This window comes from Tilletiopsis washingtonensis, assembly GCF_003144115.1.
Source record: "Tilletiopsis washingtonensis strain MCA 4186 unplaced genomic scaffold FA09scaffold_30, whole genome shotgun sequence".
Taxonomy (NCBI): Eukaryota; Fungi; Basidiomycota; class Exobasidiomycetes; order Entylomatales; genus Tilletiopsis; species Tilletiopsis washingtonensis.
In genome coordinates this window covers 3,380-25,557 of record NW_020312027.1, presented here as the reverse complement: position 1 = coordinate 25,557, position 22,178 = coordinate 3,380, and the positions used below count along the sequence as shown (strand labels likewise).

Below are 22,178 nucleotides of genomic sequence, written 5' to 3'. Positions count from 1 at the left end.
GCGGATGCGCCGCGTTGCTCTCATGTGGAGGCCGCCGCGTGTGGGGAAGATGCCGCCGGCTCAGCGGCGCACGGGACACCATCTCGCCCTGCCGCTCGCTCGCTGCTCAACGTCAAAGGCGCTTGCTGTTCCTCGCAGAGCGGCGCACAGACCGCGCTGCAAGGACTCTCAGGACGCTACCCACACACATGCTCGTGGTCGCCGCCTTGAGCGCCGAGGGAGATCACGATGCAGCGCTGCCCTCGCACCGGCTGCTGCGCTCCGTTGGCGAGTCGGCTCAAGCCTCTCGCAGCCGTGCGCGGCTCGGCCGGATAACAAGTGCATTCCATCCGCGGCGAGGTCTCTCCTCCTCAAGCCTTCTGCAGCAGCTCCGCGGCGCGCTCGCCAATTGCGTACACCGTCGCCTGGATGTGCGCGCTGAGCTGGAGGGGAATGACACTGGCGTCTGCGACACGCAGGCCGCGCACGCCGTGCACGCGCAGCTCGTGGTCCACCACGCCGCCCTTGGCGCGCGGCAGCATCGACGCCGTGGCGAGGTGGTGGTACGTCGTCTGGAAGTGGTTGTGCACGTAGGCCTCGATCTCCTCCGCCGAGGAGTCCGGAGGAGGGTCTTGGCGTGCCACGACGCGCTTGCCGAGGTGCGACATGACCTGATGATGGTGTGAGCGAGAGAGTGGACGCACTACTGCCCTCGCTCGCGCTCACCTTGTCGGAGAAGGCCATGCCCTTCGTCATGATAGTAAGATCGGGACTGCTCGAGAAGTACTTGGGGTCGATGGCCGGCTTGGCGCGCGGATCCTTGCTCGTGATGTGAATGCTGCGGGCGAGGCGATGTCAGGGCCTGAAGTCCGCCGACCGCCGTGTCACTCACGTTCCACGCGACCACGGGTGCTGCAAAGCAGTGAGGATCGTGGCGTACGCCGTGTCGGGCTTCGGACCTCCTGCCGAGGCTGCCGAGGCAAAGTAGCCGGGGCAGTAGATCTGCGAGGCGGCGTGAGCGAGGCCTCGCTGAGCGCGGGCTGGCCACGCACCTGCTCCAGAGACGGCACGGAGTCATCGTCCAGACGAGCACGCTGCGCAGCGTGCACGTCCTTCATGCTGCGAGGGGAATCAGGAGCGATCTAATGTCGTGCAGGCAAAACAACGCACCCCTGCGTCCAGCCCGTCTGGTCCGTCGCGTCGATGTCCTTGAGCAGCTTCTGCTTTTCCTCGGCGCCGAGAAAGTCGTCGAGTCCCAGGTACGTGAATCCAGAGATGAACGACGAGAACATGCCGCGATTGTGCGACTCGCCCGTGCTGCGGCGCCGTGTCAGCAGCTGAAGCATCAGCGAAGAGGTCATCTACTCACTGCAGCTTCATCTGGATCTCGGCAAACGACGGGTTGCGCAGGTGGTCCCACGTCTCCTGGCCCTTGTCGCGGTCGCTCAGCTCGTAGCTCGACGCAATGTAGATGTGCTCCGAGAGATTGGTGCCGACGCCGGGCAGGTCGACGAGCTGGGTGATGCCCGCGGCGTCTGTGCCAGTGTTAGCGAGCAACAGTGTGTGAAGGATCAGGTCAACGCACCGAGCACGGCTTTGTCGCCGATGCCGGAGAGCTCGAGCAGCTGCGGGGTCTGGATCGCGCCCGCAGAGAGGACGACCTCCTTGCCGACGCTCACGACGTGCTCCTCGCCGGCCTTGCCCTCGTCGAGCTCAAACACCACGCCCGTGGCCTTCATCTCCCCTCCCTCCTTGTCGAGCTGCACGCGCGTTACGAGCACGCCCGTGAGCACCTTGAAGTTGGGAAGATCCTTGGCTGCCTCGTAGTAGGCCGTCGCATAGCTGCGCTTGCCGTTTGCCTCGTTGATCGTGGCGGCGCTCGTCCATGCACCCTTGTTGGCGCCGTTCTGCGAGCTCGCGTTGGAGTGCACGCCCTCAGCGGCCAGCGCGCGGTACCACGCTGATTGTGCGAGTCAGAGACGGGGATGGCCATGCAGATGCGGACCAAGACGCACCAGCCTGGCTCGGCGCGTACCACTGCGGGAATGACGTATGAATCGGCCCACTGCCCTTCTCCAGACCGGCGTGCGTGTGGTGCTCCTTGTGCTTCTCGGCCGCAGAGGGGTGCGGCGGCGCAGCAGTGACGGACTTGGCGTAGTACGGCAGGATGCTCTCCCAGTCCCAGCCAGGATTGCCGAGCGCCGCAATGTCCTCGCTGCGACAAGGAAGGTGAGCAAGCGCGGCGGCATGATGACGAGCAGTCGGCCACGCACAACTCGCGGCGGTGTCCGCGCTGGTGCACGAGGTAGCTAAGGGGGCATCAGCAGTCATCGAGCCTTGACGCAGCACGCAGCTTACTTGAGAGCACTGCTTCCGCCTACAAAGAGTGCGTCAGCGCATGGTGAAGCAATGTAGGCGATGCGTATCCTCACCAAGCACACGACCGCGAGGCCTGAAGCATGCAGAGGAGTCAGTACGGGTTCTGATGAGCGTCTCGACAAGCGGTGCTTCTGGCAGGCTTGCGAGCTCAGGTAGTCTCAACGAGCCCACCAGCTCACACGATCCCTAACAAACACTCCAGCAGCAGTGCACCCGCCCTTGCTCTCCCGTGCCATTCCCAGCGCGGACTCACCAGTCAACGACGCGTCCGCCCGCACTCTTCTGCGGCGTCGTGCTCAGGCACCAGTCATGCGTCTCCTTCTTGAAGGGCTGCGTGATGGCTGCGGGCGTGTTGATCTGCAGGCGCGATCAGCGCAATCGCGAGGCAGCAGCGATGCCGCTCACCAGGGGGCAGTCGGGGCGCCACTGGCCCGCCTCGAGCACGGCGACGGTGATGTCGGGGTTCTCCGAGAGGCGCGCTGCGACTGCCAGGCCGGCCGTGCCTCCTCCCTGCTGCGTGTCAGCCACCAGCACTGCACGCGCGCCACGCAGCACGCACCACGACGACGCTGCGCGAAGCCGGGCGTGAGCGGGAGAAGGCGAGCGCAAGGCGGGGCACTCTACTCACTAGTCGAAGCTCTTGCCTGCGACATCAGCGAGCGTGGCGTTGGTGGGGCGCGCGGGAGAGGCGTCGGTCATGGCTGCGCTGGTGGTGGTGCAGAGGCAAGAAGCAAGCCGTCGAGGCACGCAAGGGGCAGCGACATCGAGGGCGCGAATAAGCTCAGAGGGCGCAGCGGGCAGCGCGCTAGCGCCTGGGAAGAAACGGGCGCTGCCGCCATTCCCGCGGGCCCACTCGCCGCAGCAACTCGACTCAGAGCCGGTCTCGCCTCCCAGTTGCGGACCACTGCTTCGTCCTGCTCGTCTCACCACCTCGCCTGCCTTTACGTCAACGCCGCGCCGTCAGGCCGTGCGGGGAAGAGGCGTGGCTTGGGGCAAGGCGCGCTAGTGGAAATGGCGGCACGGAGTGCACGGGCCATGCGCGGCGCCGCGAGCTCTGAGAGCGCCTCGAGCTCGCAGCTGGCTGCGGCGGGAGCGAGGACAAGCGAGCATGGGCCCGGCCGAGTATCAAGCGGCGTCGTCGCTGTCGCGCTTCGTCGTGCTTCCATCACATCGCATCTGCCAGCAAAGAGAAGCAGAGAACCTTGCTCAACAGGGCGGGCAGCTGATTGGAAGTGAGGGCGGAAATGAGCGCAGCCCGCCGTGGCCGCGGCGTCTATCGAGGTTCCTGACACAAATTGAGGGCGCCGGCGACGCAGACGAACCTTTGTCTCAGCCGGGCCGGTCGTCAGTCTCGCCAGCGCCAGATCGCGTCTTCTGTCGACGAAACGAGCAGCTTCATCGAGGCACCAGGCACGCCCCTGAGCGCACTGAGGCACGCTGTGCCCTCCGAGCGCAAGACTGCGCCGCAACCTTGCGCACTGCGACAGGCGCCTCGGCGTCACCCGAAATCTCCTCGAGGATGTCACGAGCCCGAGATTCTCAGCGGTTGTCCTCTGCTGCGGTGCAGACCACTGAGCTGAACCTGTCCGCGCAATCCTGCTGGTGCGCTCGCGGCATTTTCGGCGCGGCGCACCATCCAGCTGCGGCTCGAGGGCGCCACGCGCCCGCCGCTCCTCCGTCCGCGCGACAGGCGCGCGCACCCCGCGATCCAGCAGTCGACGCTCCGCCACGCCAGTCAAGCCTCATGCGCTACCGCAGAAGTTCTCAACCTGCTCTCAGGCGCTGCCCGCTGCGGCGAGCAGGACGGCGGGATCTTGCGCAGCTGCGCCTGGCCACGCTGCCTGCCGCCAGGCGCGGCTCGCTGGCTCTTCCCACGTCGCATCCTGCGCGCAGTGGCACGGCATGCGTGGGCTTGGCCCACCACATGCCGCTGATTGGCATGCCTCGGGAGCGGGAGCCGCCGACAAGGCTAGCAGCATCGGCACGGTGCGGCGGAGTCGGCGATGTGCGGCAGCGTCGGGCCGAGCAGCTTGCACGTGTGCGTGGGCCGGCAGCCTCGGCATTCTACGCAAGGCCAGCCTGCATGGATTGCTTCTCCCCGCCTGCTCCCATACACATGCATGCTTGCTTACGGACGCCGAGCATCGGGGCCGGAGCGCAGCATGGGCAGGGATTGCGCGCGCACCGCTCCGGAGCGACACGCTGGCTGCGTGCTGGAGTGTGGCGCCTGCGCACTGCGACCCCTGCCGCCTTTCCCTCAGGGTCCGCCGCGAGCATGGTTGCTCGAAAGCCCTGCAGAACGCTCTGCGGACTGCTGCTGAGAGTCTGACAGGCGCAGCACCCAGCTTTGCAGACGGTCGAGCCTGTAAGCAAGCGCGCAGGGGCCCTCGCAGTGCAGCACGGGAGCCTAGCAGACGCTGCAGGATCGGCCGCGTGGCTTGCCGCATCTGCGCTTAGCGCGACACGGGAGTGCCTGCATCGGCACGCCCACGCGTCGTGTTCCTCTCTCGCCGGGGGGTGCGGCGCACGACCTTTGCCTCTTCGCCAGCACCCACGCACAAAGGGGCCGGGTAAGCGTGCACATCACCCTTCATGCTGCATGCTCGCTCCGACGTGCCCATCTGCGGCAGCGGCGGGGCACTTCGGCATCGGCGTCGGCGCCGAAGCAGGGGCCGCTGCGTCTGTTTGCGCCGCAGGACTGAGGCATCGCAGCAGCACGCCAGCGGTGTGTTCTCGTCAGGGCGGCCTGCGCCCTGAGCTACGGGCACCCCTGATACGAGTATAAGAGGTGGCGCTGCGCTCATCCCCGATCTGGCTGCCCATACGTCTCGCCTGTGGTACTCTGCACGCCATGCGCTACTCTCTCTTCCTCCTCTGCAGCCTCGCCTTCGTGCTGCTCTGCGGCAGTGAGGCTGCAGCGGCGCCAAGCAAGTCGGACCGAGGCGTCGCTCGCCACCGTCTCAACGGCTACTCGCTGAAAGCACAGAGGCGCCTCTGCGAAGCCGTGCTGCAGCACTACCCCAAGCCCAAGCGCGTCACGACGACGACCACGACCGTCACGCCCCTCGCCACCGCCACCAGCACCACCTCGTTTGCCGTCGCGACGGTGACGGTTGACGGTCCGACCTTCGACGATCCCGAGCGCCGTGGCACGTTCCAGCTGCCCGAGAACCTGCGCTGCTTCAAGCAGACGCTGCTGCGCGAGCTCTGCCTCGAGGTCTTCTACGGCAAGGTCAGCAGCACCTCGGTCGTCGTCGCCACCGCTCCGACGCGCACCTCGACGGTTGTGGTCACCGACTCGGTCACGGTCACGACGACGCAGCGTGTGCTGCCCACCGACTCGACGGCATACTGCGGCGACTCGAGCTGCTCGTGCACCGTCGTGCAGACGCCCAAGCGCGTCATCACCTGCAAGTACCGCTTCAAGGGTGCGCCGAGCAGCTTCAACGTTCCTTGCTCCGGCAAGCTGCAGGCGCGCCTCATCGGTGGCGGCCGCAATTCCAAGTCGCAGCCAAGCCTCGTCGAGTCGGAGGCGGTGCAGCGGCCAGGTGCGACAAGTGACGGAGGCGTCTTCAAGGTCGGCGAACAGTTCGAAGTCATTGTCGGAGGAGCAGGCGAGCAGGAGGACTACCCGTCCACGGTCAAGCCGCAAGGGGGCTATGGCGGCGGCAAGGGGGGCGCGGGCTTCTACGGCGATGCTGGCGGTGGCTCCTCGGATCTCCTGCTGCAGGGCGCCCGCCTCCTCGTCGCAGGCGGCTCGGGAGGTGCGTCAGAAAGCCGAGAGGCGTCGCTGCCGCCGGACGTGGACCACCAGTGCAGCGGAGTGGATGGATGCAACGCCAACTTCCTCTCCGGCGGCGGAGGTGGCGGTCTCCGTGGCGGCCAATCGGGCCGCTACACCGGCGCCGGCTATGGCGGCTCGTCGCTGTACAATGCCGGTGCGTCGTTCGCTTCGCCTGTCGGCGTGCCTCGCGCTGACAATGGCATCTTCAGGCGACCTCTACATCGCGCAGGTCAACCCCACAGACCCGGGCTTCGCCCCTGGCGTCACTCTGACGTACACCTGCAACGCCTAGACCTCGCCTCGTGCCAGACGTGCCCCTGCCTCTCCATGTACACAGTGACCGTCCTCGGGATACCAAGCTCTTGCTCCGTGTGTGGAGTGCACCGTGACGTCGCTGCTGCTTGACGTATCCCTGCCTGCAGGCGCGCTACGAGTGCATCACGTTTCGTCTTCTGGGCGACCGCGCTCCTCAGCACTGGACGCAGCTGGCCACTGATTGTCCACCAGAGCCTGCAGAGCAGAGATGCAGCCTAGACACGCCGAGCGGCTCGGCACGCGCGTGGATCGACGGCCGCCGTCTGACGTCCCGCACGCGCCTATCTCCTCTCAGGCACATGCAGCGTCTCAGTCTTCTCAGCCCGTATTCACCGCTGTGGCCCTATCATTGCTACGCCGCTCCACACATCGTGACGAGGTCCTTGAGCAATGGCTGCAGCTTCGGGTCTGTTCGCTCGCGCAGCAGCGTGCCACAGTGCTCGGCGGCGTCGAGCACCTGCAACATAGGACGCAGCTCGTCCTCCCACCGCGGCGAGTTGTGCAGCACGAGCAGCAAGGCGGCGAGTGTGCGATGCACTGCGAGGAGATGTGAGCGAGGGACCAGCGCAGCGGACGGCATGACCCACGTGTCTCGTCGCTCTCCTCTCGCTGGGCCGCCTCGAGCAGCGCCGGGGCAAGCTCGACGTCCCAGTCGTCTTCTGGCGCAGCGGCAGGCGCAGGTGCGTCGGGTAGCCGTATGAGAGGCAGGCGGTGGCTGACGCCGAGGCCTGCGTTGAAGCTGGCAGACGCAGCAGCCGAGCGCACGGCCGCGTCGGCGTGCAGCAGAGCCGTCGGCAGCTGGCGCACGTATTCTTGCAGCGTGGTGCAAAGCGGCGGGTGGACGAGCGCGTTGGTGAGCAGACGAGTGGCAGTGAGGACTGTCGGGCGCGACTCGGACTCGGCGGCGCGCTGCAGCAGGCTCGGCACGAGCTTGTCGTTCTGCGCGAGACTGGCCACGAAGGGCGGGTGCAGCAGCAGCAGCCGGGTGATGTCGAGCAACGGGAAGAGCTGGTCGGGGCTGAGGTGCTGCTGCAGCGTGTGCGCTGCCCGCTGGAAGGCCTGCGCAGAGGTCGTGCTCATCGCCGGCGCGCTCTGCAGGCCCTTGGCGTGCCGCTCGAGCCACGGTATTGTCTCCTTGACCACGACCTTGCGCGCGTCCTGCAGCGCCGCCTTGACGTTGAAGCTCGGCGCCGGGCACGCTGCGACGAAGCTGTCCAGCTTCTGCACGAGGGACGAGAAGGACGGCACCGCGGTGAACGTGATTGGGCTCTGCGGGAGCGCAGCGAGCGACGGAAGCGCCAAGTCGGCGTGCGGATGCCCTGCGCGAGTGTCAGCCGATGCTAGAGGGTGTGACCCAGCAGCCCCGCTCCCTCCTCGCACGGCCACTCACTAGTCCAGATCAGGCCCTGCAGCTCCGCAAATCGTTGCTGCAGCTCAGCCGCATCGCCGCCATCGCAGTCGGCGATCTGCTCGCCCGACAGGTGGAAGCTGACGCGGCCAGCTTGTGCGCCAGACAGCGATGAGGCGTCGCACGTAGCAAAGGCGACGCCCGAATGCGCCTGTGCAATGCGCTCCACCGCGTCGCTCACCGCTCCCGAGCTCGAGGCGAGCAGAGCGACGCATGGCTCCGACGCCAGCAGCTGCTGGACGGCTGCGCCAGAGCCGAGGCGCAGCGTCGACGTCGAGGCTGATGCGGGCGCCAGGGCGCTCTCGGCGACGTTCTGCACGAGTGCCGAGCCGAGAGACGAGGTTGAGGCGTGCGGAGTGGCGCCGCCGGCACCTGCAGGCCGGAACATGGCGTCGATCTGCGGCGCCATCATCTGGCCGAAGGGAGTGCTCAGGAAGTCGGCGGGTAGCGAGGACACATGTGCCGGCACGCCCTGGCCCGTCAGCCGCCTGCCCAGCACGTCCGAGAAGTTGTTGCAGTTGTGGCGAAGCAGGTGGTAGTCGCTGGCCTGGAAGCGCGGCGCCAGCTCGCGGACGAGCTGCGCCACGCCTTGTGCGTCCAGTGCGGTGCTGCCCAGTGGGTGGACCTCCATTGGCGCGCCGTGCTGCGGCGAGGTGAGTGTATATCACACATGTCTGCGCAGAGTACTCACATGCGTCTTGCCCGGCGACGCGGACTGGATCCCGGCGCCAAAGAACCACTCGACGCCGTGCACGACGACGGAGGTGTGGTAGATGGCGTCGAAGTGCGTGCCCGTCAGCTGGCGCGAGAGCATGCGCGCCATGCCGTTGCTGAGATCGTAGATGTACAGCTGCACGGGGTGCGACATGGCGAGGAGCACACTCGGTGCGAATGGCTGCGGCGGATGATGGTGGAGGCGAGGCAGGAGGCATCCCTCACGCCGCGAATGGCAAGATGCTCGCTGCGCACAGCCACGCCGCGCGCTGACGCGTCCTCCGATTTCCGTGCTGCGCCCTCGCCTCCCCCTTGCCTCCTCGCTGCGCATCCTGCAAGCGGTGCCTTCATGCTCACGCCGACCCGCGAGACAGCCAAGAGGATGGCCTCAAAATCCGGCGCTGAGCATCCACATCTGCCACAAAGGGCGACGACCAGGCAACGAGGGGTGAGTAGCTCGCCAACTGGCTTGATCGCGTCCGGCACATCGGGCTGTCGCACCCGCAGCCTAAGCTGACGCCGGTCCTCCTGCTTCCGCTGACAGAACGATCTCCAGGAAGCAAGGCCTGGAAACAGCTCCTACTCTTCAATCGCTGACCAGTCAGCAGCAGTATGCAGCGTCCCGCATCTGTGCCGCACCCATCATCGGGCTCGGCTGGCCGGCCCGTGCGCTTTCGCCCGATGATGGCATCAGATCGGGCCTTGCACGACGCGCGACTTTATCCGGCGCCCGTCTCGCTGGAGCAGATGCAATACGAGATCACATGCGACATTGCAAGGTGCGGCCCGGCCTGCTTAGGCGTTGAGCTTGGACGTCGCCTCGGCCTGCCCAATGAGCGCCTGCGGAGCGTCTCCGCGCCGCATGAAGATCTCCACGAGCTGCAGGCCCTCCTTGCCGAGCTTGCCGTCGAGCAGCGCGTTGAGCTCGTCCTTGGTGCGCACGGCATGGTACTGCGGCATCGTGACGTTCTTGACGTCCTTAGCGTGCGACTTGCGCTCCGCCTCCTCTGCACCTCCGGCCGACGACGGCGCCGAGGGAGCGTAAAGCGCCTTGAGTAGCGCCTCGTGGTCCCAGGGGCTAATGTTGTTGTACGATCGCTCCGGGCCCTGGATTTGCCGCTCTATCTACATAGGGAGAGGATTGTCAGCGCAGCCCGGCTCGCACACGACACGCAGATACCCACCTCGTAGCCATCGTTTCTCAAAGCCCACACCACCGGCGCAAGACCGTAGCGGATCATCGTGCTCAGTTCTTGCGCCGTCAATTGGAAGCTTCCATCGCCGGTGAAGCAGTGAACTCGACCGAGGCCCTCCTCGCTCGCCGCAAAGGCGACGCCCAGCGTTGCTGCGGTGGCGTAGCCGATCGATCCCCAGAGCACCTGGCTGTGGAAGCGCGTGAGGCCGCCGGGCAGTGTCGTGTCGAGCAGGCCGAAGCTGGATGTGCCCGTCTCGGCGATGATCTGATCGCCTTCCTCGAAGACGGAGCCGCTAGGAGAGGGTCAGCGGGGCTCCAGAGCAGCTCTAGGATCTACTCACATGCGCTGCCAGAGCCAAGCTTGACTGATCACATCGCCGTTAGGGCCCGCCGCCTCCCCCTCGGCCTCGCGCGACGGAAGCTGTGCGGCGATCAGTCGGAGCAGGGCAGTGCAGCGCGGAGACACGCACCTCGTTGCGCGGGTGCAGCTCGTTGGGCGTGCGGTCCTTCTTGCTCTCGGCCAGCAGGGCAGCGACCTTCGGCAAGAGCTCCTTCATGCCGATGCCGTCGAAGTGCTGGTCGAACACCTGCGTGCGGTCGGAATGGAACTCGATGGTGTCCGCCTGCCTCGTGAACTCGGTGAAGGAAGACGCCGTGTTAAAGTCGGAGCGCAGCGCGCCGATGAAGAGGTACAGGTCGGCGCCCTCCACCTTCTTGTGCACTGTGCGCGTGTCAGCGACGGCGAGCAGCGACGCGCGCGTCACTCACGCTTCTCGTGTCCCTTGCCGTTCGGCCCGAGGTAGATCTGCCGAGGGAGTGAGCAGGCATGCAGCCAGACCATGCGGCGCACTCACGCCTGCGAAGCTCGGGTGGTCCTCGGGCAGCGCCGACTTGCCCATCGGCGTGGCGACAAAGGAGAGCCCGCTGTCGTCGACCAGCTGCAGCGCCTCCCTGACGGCGCCATGACGGATCGTGCACGCGTCGATCACCACTATTGGCTCCTTGACCGCCGCAACGGCCTTTGAGATGGCCTCGAGGCACGCCTGCTCCCTGGCCGCGTCGTTGCTGGCGTGCGCAAGCGCAAGGGGCCGCTCGAGAAGCGCCTTGTCCACTGGGACGTGCAAGAGATCGGTGGGCAGGCCGAGGTATCCTGGACGGGCCTGCGAACGTGTCAGCGAGGCGCAAGAGTTGCGCCACGCAGCGCTCACCTCGCCCACGCACGTGCTCAGCACGCGGTCCACCTCGTCGGCCAGCTTCTGCGGGTCGCCCTTGTGCCTGGCAAGTAGCGCCGTGGCACAGCTGACGTGGCTGCTCATCTCCGCGAAGGTGTCGAACTAGGAAGGGTGAGCGCAGGATTCGCGGGTTCAGCCGCTATGCTCACGTTGCCGTCACCCAGACTGTCAAGGGTCAGCAGAGCACAGTGACGCTACAAAAGGGCACTCACGTGTGGTGCAGGATGGCGTGCTTCTCCTGCGACGCCACCCCCGGCATGCCGACGATGTGCAGCACGGGCAGGCGCTCGGAGTAGGAGCCGGCTGCGCGAAACGTCAGTCAGGGCAGACGCCAGGACTCCGCTAGCTCTCACCGATGCCGTTCAGGGCGCTGAGCTCCCCCACGCCGAACGTCGTGCAGAGGACCGCCAGCCTCGCGCCCTCATGCCCGTGTGCACTTGTGTCCTGCTGCAGTACGCGCGCGTAGCCGTCTGCGGCGTAGCTGGCGTTGAGCTCGTTGCAATTGCCGACGAGACGCAGGCCCGAGTCGTCGCAGATGTCCAGGAAGCCCATGCTGAAGTCTCCGGGCACCTGGAACATCGTCTGCGCATGGTGTGAGCGTCGAAGAGCGTGAGTTGCTGCACGGTGCTCACCTTGACGCCCAGTTGCTGCACTGCCGCCGAGCAGGGTGCGTGAGCGCGTCGTGCCACTGCGGGCCGCGCTGCACCACTCACGCCGCGCGATCAGGTACTCGGCGAGGGGCAGCGTGTCGGCGGCCATGGTTGCGCTGCTTGATGGTGGTGGTCGGGAAGATGCCGCGGCAGGGACCTGCGAACGTCGAAGCCACCGGCAGCACTGCCGCGGCTTGTCAAGCCGGCGGCTGCGTCACGACCATGTGGAGGCGCCGCATCGGGCCCATCACGTGCAGTCCGCCGCTTGCTCCTCCAAACCCGACGATGAGCAGGCTCTCCGGCATACTCGAGGTGGTGAGGAGCGAGAAGAAGAGCAGCTTCGGAGATCTCTGCGATGATTTTGCCCAGTGAAGGTAGTCCACGCCGAAAGCTTTGCGCTTCAGCGTCAAAAAGGCGAGCGCTGGGTAGTCAATGTGTCCCGCCTCGTTTGTCCCGCTTCAACTCGACCTGCAAGGCCACTCTGAAGCCTCAGCAGCCGCACGGCCGTGGTTCTTGATTTTTGAGCAGCATCTGAGCCCTGCCTGCGCCCTAGGCGGCGTGCCGTTGCGGGCCGCTCGGAAGAAGAAGCAGCGCGCAGGGTGCGACGCGCGCCAGGAGCGCTCAGGAGCCGCGCCGTGTGCGTGCCGGCGGCAGCGCAGGAAAGCGCCCCTGAGCGTCAACACGCTGCTGCCGTGCCTGGACGTGGGAGCGAGCAGCGGGCAGGCCGCCGCCGCCATCTTGCTCTCCCACCACCACCGCCGTCCGCCATCCACCGCGCACCTCCCATACCCCTCACGCCCTTGACGACCCCTTACGACCTCACGACCTGCACCCATCCACGCTCCACTGGCGACAACCATCCACCGCGCCGCACGTCACACTCGCTGCACCCACGCCATGCCCGCCGCGCCCAGCCCGTCGCCGCCGCCGCCCAGCGTCGCCGGCTTCTCGCCCGGCGGCGCCGTGCCGCACGGCTACTCCTACCTCACGCGCTCCCACTCGCTCCTCACGCCCTCGCGCCGTGCCGCGCCGCGCTTCACGCCCGACGACGGCGAGCGTGCGTCGCCGCGGCACTCGCACGCCGCGCGCAGCAGCAGCGGCAGTGCGGGCGACGAGGCCGCTGCCCTGCCGCGCAGCGAGTCGCTGCACGCCAGTGCCGCCCGCCCGGCGCTGCGCCTCGCCGATCCGGCGCCGGCGTCGCCGCAGCCGGCCCTCGCGCGCTCCAACTCGCAGCCGCTGCACTCGCCCGCGAATGCGCGTGCGCAGTGGTCGCGCCGCGAGCGCGGCGACGGCGAGGACAAGGCGCCGGCCGCGACGAGCCAGCAGCAGCTGCTGGCCGCCGTCGAGGCACTTCCTGTGAGTGCAGCAGCAAAGAGTCACGCACTGCACGAGCTGACGCTCCTGCAGGACAACCCCAAGCTGTGGCTGCCGTCGCAGGTCGCCCTCTACCTGGCCCACGCGCTGGCGCTGCTGCCGGCGCCGATCATCGCCGACCTCTCGGCCTTTGTGCGCGGCGCGTCGATCTCGGGGCGCGCCTTTCTGCGCCTGCAGGAGAGCGACCTGGCCGAGCGCGGCATGAACCAGCGCTGGCGGCGCCTGATCATCGCCGCGGCGCGCCGCCTGCGCCGCGACTGCCTGCGCAGCCGCATCTGGGCCGACGGCGACTGCGAGTGGCCGCGCACCGAGGATGCGGCGGAGAAGCCGGAGCAGGGCGAGCAGCCGGGCGCGGGCACCCAGCGGGCCGTGAGTAGTGCGCAGCGTGGCCTTTTCTGCCGTCTGCTGACACTGGCGCAGCTCAAGCAGCAGACGCTGAAGCGCATGCGCGACTGCGCCGCCGTGCGCGAGATGATTCAGTCTTTCGAGTCGCCCACGCTCGGCGAGCTCGACGAGGAGGGCTTCGTGGCGCTGCCAGGCCGCCTGCGCAGCTCCTCGTCGATCTCGTCGCTGCGCTCGGACGCCTCGTCGCCGCGGCGCTCGGCGTCATCGGAGCTCGCGGGCACCGACGGCCTTGTGCGCCAGCGCCAGGAGAGCTTCGACTCGCCGCGCGACGCCAGCGACGCGCAGGCGCCGCCTGCCAAGCCGTGGCTTGCGCAGCTCACGCACGAGGAGCTGCAGGCCGCGGGCGAGGACGAGATCGGCGATGAGCGCGACGAGCGCATTGCTGGCCTCGCCGCAGTCGAGCTCGACCTCGTGCACGAGCGCGATCAGAGCTCCTCGACGCAGGGGGACGAGCACGATGACGCTGCCGAGCTACTCACGCACATACGCGATCTGAGCTCCTCGACGCAGGGCTCGTCGCGCAGCTCCACCGGCAGCTTCGACGAGCCGCAGACGCCGCCACCAATCGACACCGATCTGCCGCAGACGCAGGTTGCGTCGACGGAGCCGTCGCCGGCGTTCCAGGAGGAGCACGCCGACGTCGAGCGCTCGGCTGCATTCCGCCCGCGCCTCGCCGCCGGCGCCAAGACGAATCTGTACCGCGCGTCGACGTACGACGCCGAGGAGCTCGAGGCGCTGGGCATCTCGCTCAGCGAGGAGGACGAGTCGCTCGGGCGCTTCGACACGGCGCGGCGCATCCACTCGCCGGAGCCCGAGGCTGCAGACGACAGCGTGCTCGACGATGCGCTTCCGGTCCTCAACGCGCGCACGGCGGACGGCACGCTCGGCCGCTCGTCGATGCGCCAGCGCAAGCCCAAGGCCGGCGGGCTGCTCGACCTCTTCAGCACCGTGGCTCCGGTCGCGGTCGAGGATGAGGCAAGACTCGTCGAGCCGCAGGCTGCCTCCGTCGATGTTGCGCCGACCGACGCCGCGCTCGTCGCCGACGCTGCACCCGCTGCTGCAAGCGACTCGACTTCCGCCACCGACGCCGCTTTTGTGTATGAGATCGAATCTGCCGCCGATGCAGCGCCTGGCATCGACGCTGCATCTACGATCGACGCGATCTCCGCCACTGACGCGACAACCGTAACTGAAGCTGCCGATTCCCCGTCTGTACCCGACGCTGAGCCTGCGGGCGTTGCGACGACCGCGCACGACGCCTCAGCCGCCGGCGCGTCTGCCCCGGTTAACGCTTCCGCTTCGAGCGAGGCTCCCGCCATGACGGACGCGCCTGCCACTGGTGACGCGCCTGCCAAGGATGCGCCCGCCACCCTCCTCGTGCCGATCACGACGCTCGCGCCCGGCCCCGACGGCAAGGGCTCGGTGCGCCAGCGCTCGATGGTCATGGTCGACCGGCGGCGTTTTGAGTCGCTGGCGCGCCGTGCGCTGCTCGTCGACGACATGGCGCACCAGCTGAGCGTGCTGGAGCGCCTCTCGAGCGTCGATGCGCAGGCGCCGAGCGCCGAGCTGCGCGACAGCCGCCGCGAGCGCACGCGCAGCGCCCTCGACGACGTCTTTGCGCAGCCGAAGGACGAGTCGGCGGCCGATGCCGACGCGCAGGTCGAGGCACTGCTGGAGGAGGATGCGCGCAGCGGCAAGGGCTGGCTGCGCAGCCTGCTGGACGTCGGCGCGATTCCAAGCTACGGTGAGTGCCGCCATACATGTACCCCGTGCAGAGCTGACGTGCGGCCTGCAGCGATCGGACTCGGCGCGGGCGTCGGCTTCGTCGTCATCACGGAGGTGCTGGGACGTGCGGCGCGCCGTCGCTGAGGACCTGTTGAGCTCGGGCCGGCGTAATGAACAAGCCAGCCCTCGAGCGTGTACTGTATCCTTTCTCATGACGAACAGCGATTCATCGGCGCGCATACGAGGCGTGAGGGGCTCAACTCTGCTGCGTTGATGTGTGAGCGTGTGCGGCCCTTTTCTGCGCCACTGCTTGTCTGTGACGCGGCGTCCTGTGCGAGTCGAGGGCGCGCGAGTGAGCCAGTCGCCTGCCAGCGCCTCGACCGCCCCTGCCGCCTCGCCGCGATCACGGGACCGCAGCCACGGCGCAAGGGATATGACGGGCGCGTGCGTCAGACAGCATGCTCGCCGCTCGCCGCGCGAAATCGCAGGCAGAACACAGAGTCGCAGCAAGGTGAGGACAGAGCGTGGCATTGCTAGCACAGAGACATGATCGTCGGGGACATGTGCTGGAGCGGTGCGGTAGGGCGGAGCGTGACGGCGGAGATGCACGGCGGAGGGACACGACGTGTTTGGGTACGAGGAGGGGCGGTGCTGTGGTGTGTGGGTGTCGCGACAGTTGATGACATGCTGGAAGCGACGCTGTAGCTTGCGAACAGCGAGCGGACCGTTCACTGCGTGCGGCAGGCGTGGTCAGCGCTGCGAGCAGGCAGCGGCAGGGCCTGACGAGCGCTCACCTCAGGTGCGGACGGGAATTGTCTGCTTCTTCGTGCACTTGCCGTCCTTGCACTCCTCGTGGCGGGGGCAGGCAGGGTGACAGACTGTCGGCGAGGGGTCAGTAAGAGGCACGAGAGGACTTGCGGGGCGCTCACCCTTCGGCTGCGGGGTGGGCTCATCTTTCTTGATGCACTTGCCCTTCTTGCACTCGTATCCATGCTGCTTGCATTCGGGCCAGCACTCTGTGACGTGGCGTCAGTGCGTGTGACGCTCGACGAGACGCGACACGAGTGACGGCCGGCAAGGCGCGAGACAGCGAACGTCTGACAACTCACTGAGCGGCTCGGGCTTGGGCGTGGGCTCGCAGCGGCCCTTCTTGCACGAGTATCCGTGCTTACACTCCGGGTGGCACTCTGAACGAGGCGTCAGCACTGAGGCGAGGCGACAGTGTCCGGGGGCGACTCACTCTGCGGCACGGGCTCGGGCTTCTTGACGCAGCGGCCGTCCTTGCACTCGAAGCCATGCTTGCACTCCGGGTGGCACTCTGAACGAGGCGTCAGCACTGAGGCGAGGCGACAGTGTCCGGGGGCGACTCACTCTGCGGCACGGGCTCGGGCTTCTTGACGCAGCGGCCGTCCTTGCACTCGAAGCCATGCTTGCACTCCGGGTGGCACTCTGCGGCGCGTGTCAGCGATGTTTCCGTGCCACCCGCTGCGGTACTCTCGCCTCCATGCCACCCTCGGCGGCACTCACTCTTGGGCTCGGGTGCGTGCTTGCGCACACACTTGCCGTCGCGGCACTCCTCGGAATGCTTGCATGCGGGCCAGCACTCTGTGTGCCGCGTCAGCAGAGGAGCCAGAGCACGGCCGCGCCACTCACTCTTGGGCTGGTGCACGGGCGGCGTGTACTTCTTGATGCAGTGGCCGTCGCGGCACTCCTGCGTCTTGCCACACTTGGGGTGGCACGCTGCGCGAAGGGTCAGTGGCAGCGTGGCGCGCGGCACCGGCAGCGACTCACGCTTGGGGCCCGGGTGCGGCTTCTTGACGCACGTCGCCGGCTTGCAAGTCTCATCCCACGAGCACTTGGCGGCAAAGCAGCCTAGGCAAGGGTCAGCACGGACAACAGAGGCGCTGTGCGGAGTGCGGCTCACCGTCCAGAGTCCGGCGCTCGAGGGCCGGCGTGTCGGTGCCGGGCGCGGCGACGACTGCGCTGACGCAGAGCAGCGCGACGGCGAGAAGCAGGCGGAGAAGCGAGAGCTGCATGTTGAGAGAGAGTGAGGTGTGGAGTGCGGTGGGAGTGGTGGATGGTGATGGGTGAACAGCGGCGAGGGCGCTGGTCTTATAGGCGTGAGCGGTCGTGTCGGGGGCTACCATGAGAGACGCGCAGACGAGCGCACTGCTGCTGCGGGTGTGCCATGCGCCGGCCACAGGGCTGCCGTTCATCGCGCTCATGTGGGGTCCAGCGAGGGTGCGCTGCGGGCGGCACGGAGCAGCGGCGCCGAGCGCGGGCCTTGCGCAGCGCAGTGTCCTTTGTGCGCACCCCAACTCCCTAGCTGAGCCGAGATGAGGCCCGATGCAGTGCTGAGCGGGGAGCACTGCCGCTGGGTGCGAAGGAGAGCGTGTGGGGCCGAGCGCTGCGACGCACATGCGCCGGGCCCGCTCGCAGCGCTGCGGCTGCTGCTGCGCGCGCTCGCTGCTGACCCTGCGGCTTCGGCGATGCCTGCTGCTGCAGAGCGCGACCCTCTTGCCGGCCCATGGATGCAGCTGTGTGCCGTAGCACTGCACTGGAGCGGAGGTGCGCCGGCGGTGGGGCGGCGGCGGAGACACGCGGTCATGTCGCTGGCCGGCCCGTGCGCGGCCGTCGTACGCGTGGGAGCAGCACCCGGGCTTCCGGGTGGCCGGTGTGCAGGACAGCAAGCGCCGCCGCCGCACTGGCACCGCACCAGAGCGGCACCCCAGCACCAGAGCGGCAGAGCAGCAGAGCGGCAGGATCCGCCGCTCCGGCACGGGCGCCAGATACAGGCACTCGCTTGGCCAGGCCGCCGGGCACAGCGCATTGCCGAGCCGCGGGCCCGTCCTGCGTCGCCGCTCTGCAGCGCGGCGCAGACGGCGGCCCGCCACCGCCGCCGCTCTCTCCTCGGCGCGCAGGGCCTGGTGCGGAGCCTGCTGCTGTGCGAGGCCCGGCTGCAAACTGCCCTGTGCCTGAGCCGCAGCATTCAGCGGCGTCGATGCTGCTCCGCTGGGGCGCGCCACGCCGCGCACATGTGCCCGATGCGTGGCCTTGCGGCGATCTCGGGCCGGTGGCGCACCCGGGCCGCACCTCCCCGCCCCGTACTTGCGGCGCAGCGATCTTCCCGCGTGCATCTGTGCCGCATCGCAGGTGCCCGTGCCGCATGAAAGCCGGATGAACGGGAGGTGTGCCGGCGTCTATAGTGGGGCATGGTGCGTGCGAGCTTGCCCCACGCTGCAGGGCGCCCCACTCTGCGGCCGCCGTGGACCAGCAGATCCAGCTCCGCCGCACTTGCCATTGCCCTACGCGGAGGCGATGGTGGAGCGCCGTGAGCATCCTGCTGTGCGGCTGCTTGCGTTTGGCCGCGGCGCTATGCTGAATTCGAGGGCGAGCTGCCTCCTTCAGCGCTGCGTGCCGCGGCGGCCGGGTACGAGGAGCTCAGACGGCTCTCTTCCCGGCACTGCGTCTGCCGACGGCCAAGCCGACTGGCCAAGGCGGCAGCGCTCGACATCGGCGGAAGTAGCATGCAGCGGCAAATGCGCCAGGCGGATGCTCTTGCTGCTGTCCTGCGTCGTCGCTCGCGCTCAGAGCCGGGCTTTCAGCGCAGCAGGAGCTTGCACACGTGCGCCTCCACGCCATTGTGGAGCGAAGGCAACGCTTGCACCCTGACCAAGAAGATCACCGGACAGCCGGGACGCAAAGCCGCGCAGGCGGGCGAGCACGACCGCCCCGCCGTGCTGGCGGGCTCTGCGCTAGGCGTCGGTCGCTCCATGCCGGTGCGTTGCCGCCGCGGCCGCAGCGTACAAGACTACAGCGCACACCCTTGCGATATGCTAGCACGCTTACTGTGATGCATGATGCGAAGCGAGCCTTGGCGCATGAATTGGGGGATTGTCAACGGCGGAAAGTCGGGCCTCGCGCGCCGGGGAGAGAGCATGAACGGCGGCGTCCACCCCACTCGCGTATCTAGCCGGCCTTTTGCCTCGCCCGTGCTGCATCACCTTGCCGCTTCGTGCGCCACAGTAGCGCTGTTGTGCGCAGCTTGAGCCGAGCCAGCGCGCTTGCAACGGCGCGGTGGTCATGCCGCGTCCATTTTGCCTGAGAGCGGTCTGGAGACGTGGCGCCGCCGCGCGTCTGCGCCATCGTCTTTGCTCTGACGCCGGGCTAGATCTCCTTCATTTCATCAATGCGGGCCGCTCGATCTCCACGCTTTTCCCGTGCTCTGCGCATCCTGCGCTTTGCTAGCGCCAGCACGCAGGGCCTCGGCTGACGTCGACGCTCTGCGGCCTTGCCGATCTGGCTGTTTGGCTCGGCGCGACTGCGATCTGGCTCTCTCTAGTCGTATCACCGCTTCACGTCAGCAAGCAGTTCAAGGGCGGTCCCGCTGATGCGCCGTCGGGGACCTCAACGTCCTTCCGCCGGCGGTGCGGCGCCGTTCGGCTTGCACAGCTGTGCATCGGACGTAGGAAGCGGCGCACAGCCGCGGAGGAGACCCCCCTACGCGCCTCTGTGGATCACAGTCGCACTCACTGCGTCTGTCACCTGTCACGGCGCTCTCTGAGAGCGCATCAGCCACAGTGTGAGGCGGAAGACCGCTACGTCGTCCGTCATTGCCATTTGGGCACCAAGAGATCCTGTCCGCGCCGTGTGCCGCCGCGCCCCACTGCCACAGGACTTAGCGTTGCGGGCAACGGCTGTGCTTGGTCATCGACACAGCTGCGCAGCACCCTCACTGGTCGCGCTGCGGTCAGGCCGTAGCTGACATTCAGGCAGCCATGGAGGCCGCTATCCTCCAGGACACTCACAGCGCCGCGTGCAACAGCGCGGGCGCTTGCTCACATTTGCGCTTGCGGTCACTGAGACGCTGCCGCAGACGAAGCGTCGAAATATGCGCGGGCCGTTCAACGGAGGAGTCTGTCGTCTGGCCACCCGTCGCTCGAGTGTGGGCGCACGATGTTCGAGCCAGTGCAATGCGCCATCTCGGCCGCTCTCGCGAGCGCAGGCTGTGTGGCCCAGCCTTTGTTGACTCGCAGCGACAGAAGCTCACGGGCCGCAGAAGGCGCAGCTCAAAGGACAGCAGCGGCGCGCCAAGCAGCAGGATGGCGAACCTCTTCATTGCAGAAGAAGTGTAGCCCTGGGCCCGCACTTACCGTCATGGCCTGCGCCGCCACACGCAAGCATCGGCGACAGGCGGCTCGCAAGCTCAGCCTTCGATCCGATCGACATGCCACAGCGGTTTGCTCGACCCAGGCTGCAACAAGACAGAAGGAGTGGCGCGCGGCAACGGCGGCGCACAAAGAGGCAACAGCGGCGGCGGCGGAACCGCATGGAGCAGAGGGACTCACTGCGGTCCTCGCTTCTCGCTGGACCCGCTCCGGATTGCCCTTGCTCCTACTTGTCCTCGCGCATCAACGGACGGCTTGGCACGTGCCGCCGCAAGGATGGCGCACCGCAGCTGGGCCTAAGCTTTGAGCGGCCATCTACGAGACGGACGCGCGTGCGCAGGGGCTGCATGCGGCTCTACGAGCTGTTCCGCCGGACTCCCGGCTGCAACGCCAAGGGCAACACGGCATCCTCATTCACCGAACTTGCACCGCCGCACTGCTGCTCTCCGGCCGCTCAATGAGAGCAGATCGACGGCTCGCAGCCCGTGCGCTGCGCGCGATGACCTGCAGCGCCCGGCGTAGACTCAGGGCGCAAAGCGCCGCAGGACGCATCGACAAGCGACAGCACAGCGGCAGACAGAAAAATCCGCGCCGCAAATCGACTCGCTCAAAGGGCAGCGTGGGCGACGGCAAGCCGGCTTGCGCATCCTTTTGTCAAGCGCAGCAGCGCACGCACGCTGCATTGTGTAAGAACAGCGGCAGCGAGCGTGTGTGCAACGCAAGAGCGGCAGCGGCTCGCCCGATGTGCACACGGCAGAGGGTCGTACCAGTCCGCGCCGCCAGCCTGTGTGCGTGCCCTCTGTCTGCTCTGCACCACGCCAACAACGCAGCGCGCGAGAAACGTGACCCACGGCGCAAGGACAACAAGCAGCGCCAGATTGTGCTGCACAGGCCGAGAGCTGGCTGCTGCGAGCCGGGCAATGCGCCTTGCTGCAGCCGAGCAGTCTTCTCTGCCCAGCAGTCTGCACCTGGCGATCTGCTCCACCGCAGGCAACATCAGAAGGGCCGCCTGGCGGCTCGCACCTCCTGCGCCGCGGCCGCACGTAATCTCCACGACCAGCGACGCAAAGCTCTCTTGCACCCGCACTCACCTGGAATCCTGGCCCATCAGAAAGCTCCGACACCGGCAAGGCCCCGTTGCCATCCTCTCTCTGAACGTAAAGACTTGCGTAGCGGAGGCGCAAAGCAGCGACGGCCGGGCAGCACGAGGCGGCGCGGAGCCAGAAGATGCGGCGCAAGAAGCGTCCGCAGCGGGGAGAAGATGCGGGCTTGCTCAGAGCGCCGACGTCGACTTGGGTGCAGCGTCGAGCCTGGCGAACGCGCGAGGGCTGGCAGGGCGGCGATACCTCGCGCAGTGCTGAGCGCCGGCGTGGCCGAGCAGGAGAAGCGAGGAGCGAGAGCCGCAATGCCGCCAGAGCGGGAGCGGCGCGAGAGGCGAGCGTGGCCAGAGAAGCGCCAGCTTTGGCGGTGGAGAAGAGGAAGCAAGGCGCGGGCCGGGCGTGACGCTGAAGACTGCAGTGTCGAGGCGGAGCGTGGCAAAGCGTGAAGGCCAAGCCCCAAGGCGAAGCGTGAAGGTTGGCGTGCGGCGGATCGGCGGCGGTGGTGCAGAAGAGGCGTTGAACGACGGCATCAGAGGCAGAGCGTCAAGGCGAGTGTGAAGGCACAGCACAAGGGCGAAGCGTTGCCGTCGTTGCTGCCGCGCAGGACGGCGTGTTGGCGGCAAAGCGCTGCAGCGGATTGGAGGGCGAAGCGTGGAGGCAGAGTGAAGGCGTGAGGGCAGAGCGCCAGCAGGGGAGCGTGAGGAGTCGAGACTGGCGCCGCAGCTGTGTCGAGAAGATTGGCGCGGCGTG

General features: G+C 67.6%; 10 protein-coding genes across 10 annotated transcripts; 3 read left to right on the top strand and 7 right to left on the bottom strand.

Annotated features, from left to right (window-relative positions):
- Nucleotides 1–350: 350 nt before the first annotated feature.
- Nucleotides 351–3,057, bottom strand: FA09DRAFT_341965 (alcohol oxidase; the record flags this gene model as incomplete). Its single annotated transcript, XM_025744516.1, has 15 exons — nucleotides 351–650; nucleotides 706–817; nucleotides 872–981; nucleotides 1,032–1,098; nucleotides 1,150–1,296; nucleotides 1,349–1,514; nucleotides 1,565–1,939; nucleotides 1,995–2,194; nucleotides 2,253–2,288; nucleotides 2,338–2,356; nucleotides 2,412–2,431; nucleotides 2,612–2,715; nucleotides 2,764–2,868; nucleotides 2,918–2,927; nucleotides 2,987–3,057. The coding sequence occupies 15 exons, from the start codon at nucleotides 3,055–3,057 to the stop codon at nucleotides 351–353; spliced, it is 1,842 nt and encodes a 613-aa protein (XP_025594777.1).
- Nucleotides 3,058–4,118: 1,061 nt separating this feature from the next.
- On the bottom strand, nucleotides 4,119–4,606 carry FA09DRAFT_332900 (hypothetical protein). The gene has a single exon (XM_025743643.1). It carries the CDS (start codon nucleotides 4,419–4,421, stop codon nucleotides 4,134–4,136), a length of 288 nt encoding a protein of 95 aa, XP_025594776.1. The 5' UTR covers nucleotides 4,422–4,606; the 3' UTR covers nucleotides 4,119–4,133.
- Nucleotides 4,607–4,726: 120 nt separating this feature from the next.
- On the bottom strand, nucleotides 4,727–5,076 carry FA09DRAFT_194936 (hypothetical protein). The gene has a single exon (XM_025739408.1). It carries the CDS (start codon nucleotides 4,940–4,942, stop codon nucleotides 4,766–4,768), a length of 177 nt encoding a protein of 58 aa, XP_025594775.1. The 5' UTR covers nucleotides 4,943–5,076; the 3' UTR covers nucleotides 4,727–4,765.
- FA09DRAFT_332899 (hypothetical protein) lies at nucleotides 4,875–6,533 on the top strand. Its single transcript, XM_025743642.1, has 2 exons — nucleotides 4,875–6,296; nucleotides 6,352–6,533. The coding sequence occupies exons 1-2, from the start codon at nucleotides 5,210–5,212 to the stop codon at nucleotides 6,432–6,434; spliced, it is 1,170 nt and encodes a 389-aa protein (XP_025594774.1). The 5' UTR covers nucleotides 4,875–5,209; the 3' UTR covers nucleotides 6,435–6,533.
- On the bottom strand, nucleotides 6,352–7,168 carry FA09DRAFT_332898 (hypothetical protein). The gene has a single exon (XM_025743641.1). It carries the CDS (start codon nucleotides 7,035–7,037, stop codon nucleotides 6,810–6,812), a length of 228 nt encoding a protein of 75 aa, XP_025594773.1. The 5' UTR covers nucleotides 7,038–7,168; the 3' UTR covers nucleotides 6,352–6,809.
- Nucleotides 7,169–8,256: 1,088 nt separating this feature from the next.
- FA09DRAFT_289422 (DUF862-domain-containing protein) lies at nucleotides 8,257–8,730 on the bottom strand (the record flags this gene model as incomplete). Its single annotated transcript, XM_025739944.1, has 2 exons — nucleotides 8,257–8,508; nucleotides 8,557–8,730. Coding segments are annotated over 2 exons (426 nt in total), but the record flags the coding sequence as incomplete, so codon positions are not given.
- Nucleotides 8,731–9,374: 644 nt separating this feature from the next.
- On the bottom strand, nucleotides 9,375–11,765 carry FA09DRAFT_341962 (pyruvate decarboxylase; the record flags this gene model as incomplete). Its single annotated transcript, XM_025744515.1, has 12 exons — nucleotides 9,375–9,704; nucleotides 9,764–10,067; nucleotides 10,116–10,195; nucleotides 10,245–10,495; nucleotides 10,543–10,579; nucleotides 10,629–10,934; nucleotides 10,983–11,108; nucleotides 11,156–11,171; nucleotides 11,219–11,309; nucleotides 11,360–11,588; nucleotides 11,639–11,658; nucleotides 11,720–11,765. 12 exons carry the CDS (start codon nucleotides 11,763–11,765, stop codon nucleotides 9,375–9,377), a joined length of 1,836 nt encoding a protein of 611 aa, XP_025594771.1.
- Nucleotides 11,766–12,405: 640 nt separating this feature from the next.
- On the top strand, nucleotides 12,406–15,412 carry FA09DRAFT_347433 (hypothetical protein). The gene is made up of 4 exons (XM_025744805.1): nucleotides 12,406–13,012; nucleotides 13,064–13,399; nucleotides 13,451–15,179; nucleotides 15,231–15,412. Exons 1-4 carry the CDS (start codon nucleotides 12,554–12,556, stop codon nucleotides 15,302–15,304), a joined length of 2,598 nt encoding a protein of 865 aa, XP_025594770.1. The 5' UTR covers nucleotides 12,406–12,553; the 3' UTR covers nucleotides 15,305–15,412.
- Nucleotides 15,413–15,955: 543 nt separating this feature from the next.
- Nucleotides 15,956–17,196, bottom strand: FA09DRAFT_363642 (hypothetical protein; the record flags this gene model as incomplete). Its single annotated transcript, XM_025745611.1, has 9 exons — nucleotides 15,956–16,038; nucleotides 16,090–16,176; nucleotides 16,270–16,347; nucleotides 16,401–16,478; nucleotides 16,532–16,609; nucleotides 16,688–16,765; nucleotides 16,814–16,900; nucleotides 16,952–17,032; nucleotides 17,085–17,196. 9 exons carry the CDS (start codon nucleotides 17,194–17,196, stop codon nucleotides 15,956–15,958), a joined length of 762 nt encoding a protein of 253 aa, XP_025594769.1.
- Nucleotides 17,197–20,532: 3,336 nt separating this feature from the next.
- Nucleotides 20,533–21,922, top strand: FA09DRAFT_194698 (hypothetical protein). The gene has a single exon (XM_025739406.1). The coding sequence runs from the start codon at nucleotides 20,786–20,788 to the stop codon at nucleotides 21,872–21,874; it is 1,089 nt and encodes a 362-aa protein (XP_025594768.1). The 5' UTR covers nucleotides 20,533–20,785; the 3' UTR covers nucleotides 21,875–21,922.
- The last annotated feature ends 256 nt before the right edge of the window (nucleotides 21,923–22,178 follow it).

Excerpts from the sequence above, each read along its gene's own strand:
- FA09DRAFT_194698 (XM_025739406.1), top strand. The coding sequence starts at position 20,786 with ATGAGAGCAGATCGACGGCTCGCAGCCCGTGCGCTGCGCGCGATGACC.
- FA09DRAFT_347433 (XM_025744805.1), top strand. The coding sequence starts at position 12,554 with ATGCCCGCCGCGCCCAGCCCGTCGCCGCCGCCGCCCAGCGTCGCCGGC. Across the intron at positions 13,400-13,450 it reads GCGCGGGCACCCAGCGGGCC|CTCAAGCAGCAGACGCTGAA; the intron begins GTGAGTAGTGCG and ends ACACTGGCGCAG. Across the intron at positions 15,180-15,230 it reads CGGCGCGATTCCAAGCTACG|CGATCGGACTCGGCGCGGGC; the intron begins GTGAGTGCCGCC and ends TGCGGCCTGCAG.
- FA09DRAFT_332898 (XM_025743641.1), bottom strand. The coding sequence starts at position 7,037 with ATGCCGTCCGCTGCGCTGGTCCCTCGCTCACATCTCCTCGCAGTGCAT.
- FA09DRAFT_194936 (XM_025739408.1), bottom strand. The coding sequence starts at position 4,942 with ATGTGCACGCTTACCCGGCCCCTTTGTGCGTGGGTGCTGGCGAAGAGG.
- FA09DRAFT_332899 (XM_025743642.1), top strand. The coding sequence starts at position 5,210 with ATGCGCTACTCTCTCTTCCTCCTCTGCAGCCTCGCCTTCGTGCTGCTC. Across the intron at positions 6,297-6,351 it reads CTCGTCGCTGTACAATGCCG|GCGACCTCTACATCGCGCAG; the intron begins GTGCGTCGTTCG and ends TGGCATCTTCAG.
- FA09DRAFT_332900 (XM_025743643.1), bottom strand. The coding sequence starts at position 4,421 with ATGCCGAGGCTGCCGGCCCACGCACACGTGCAAGCTGCTCGGCCCGAC.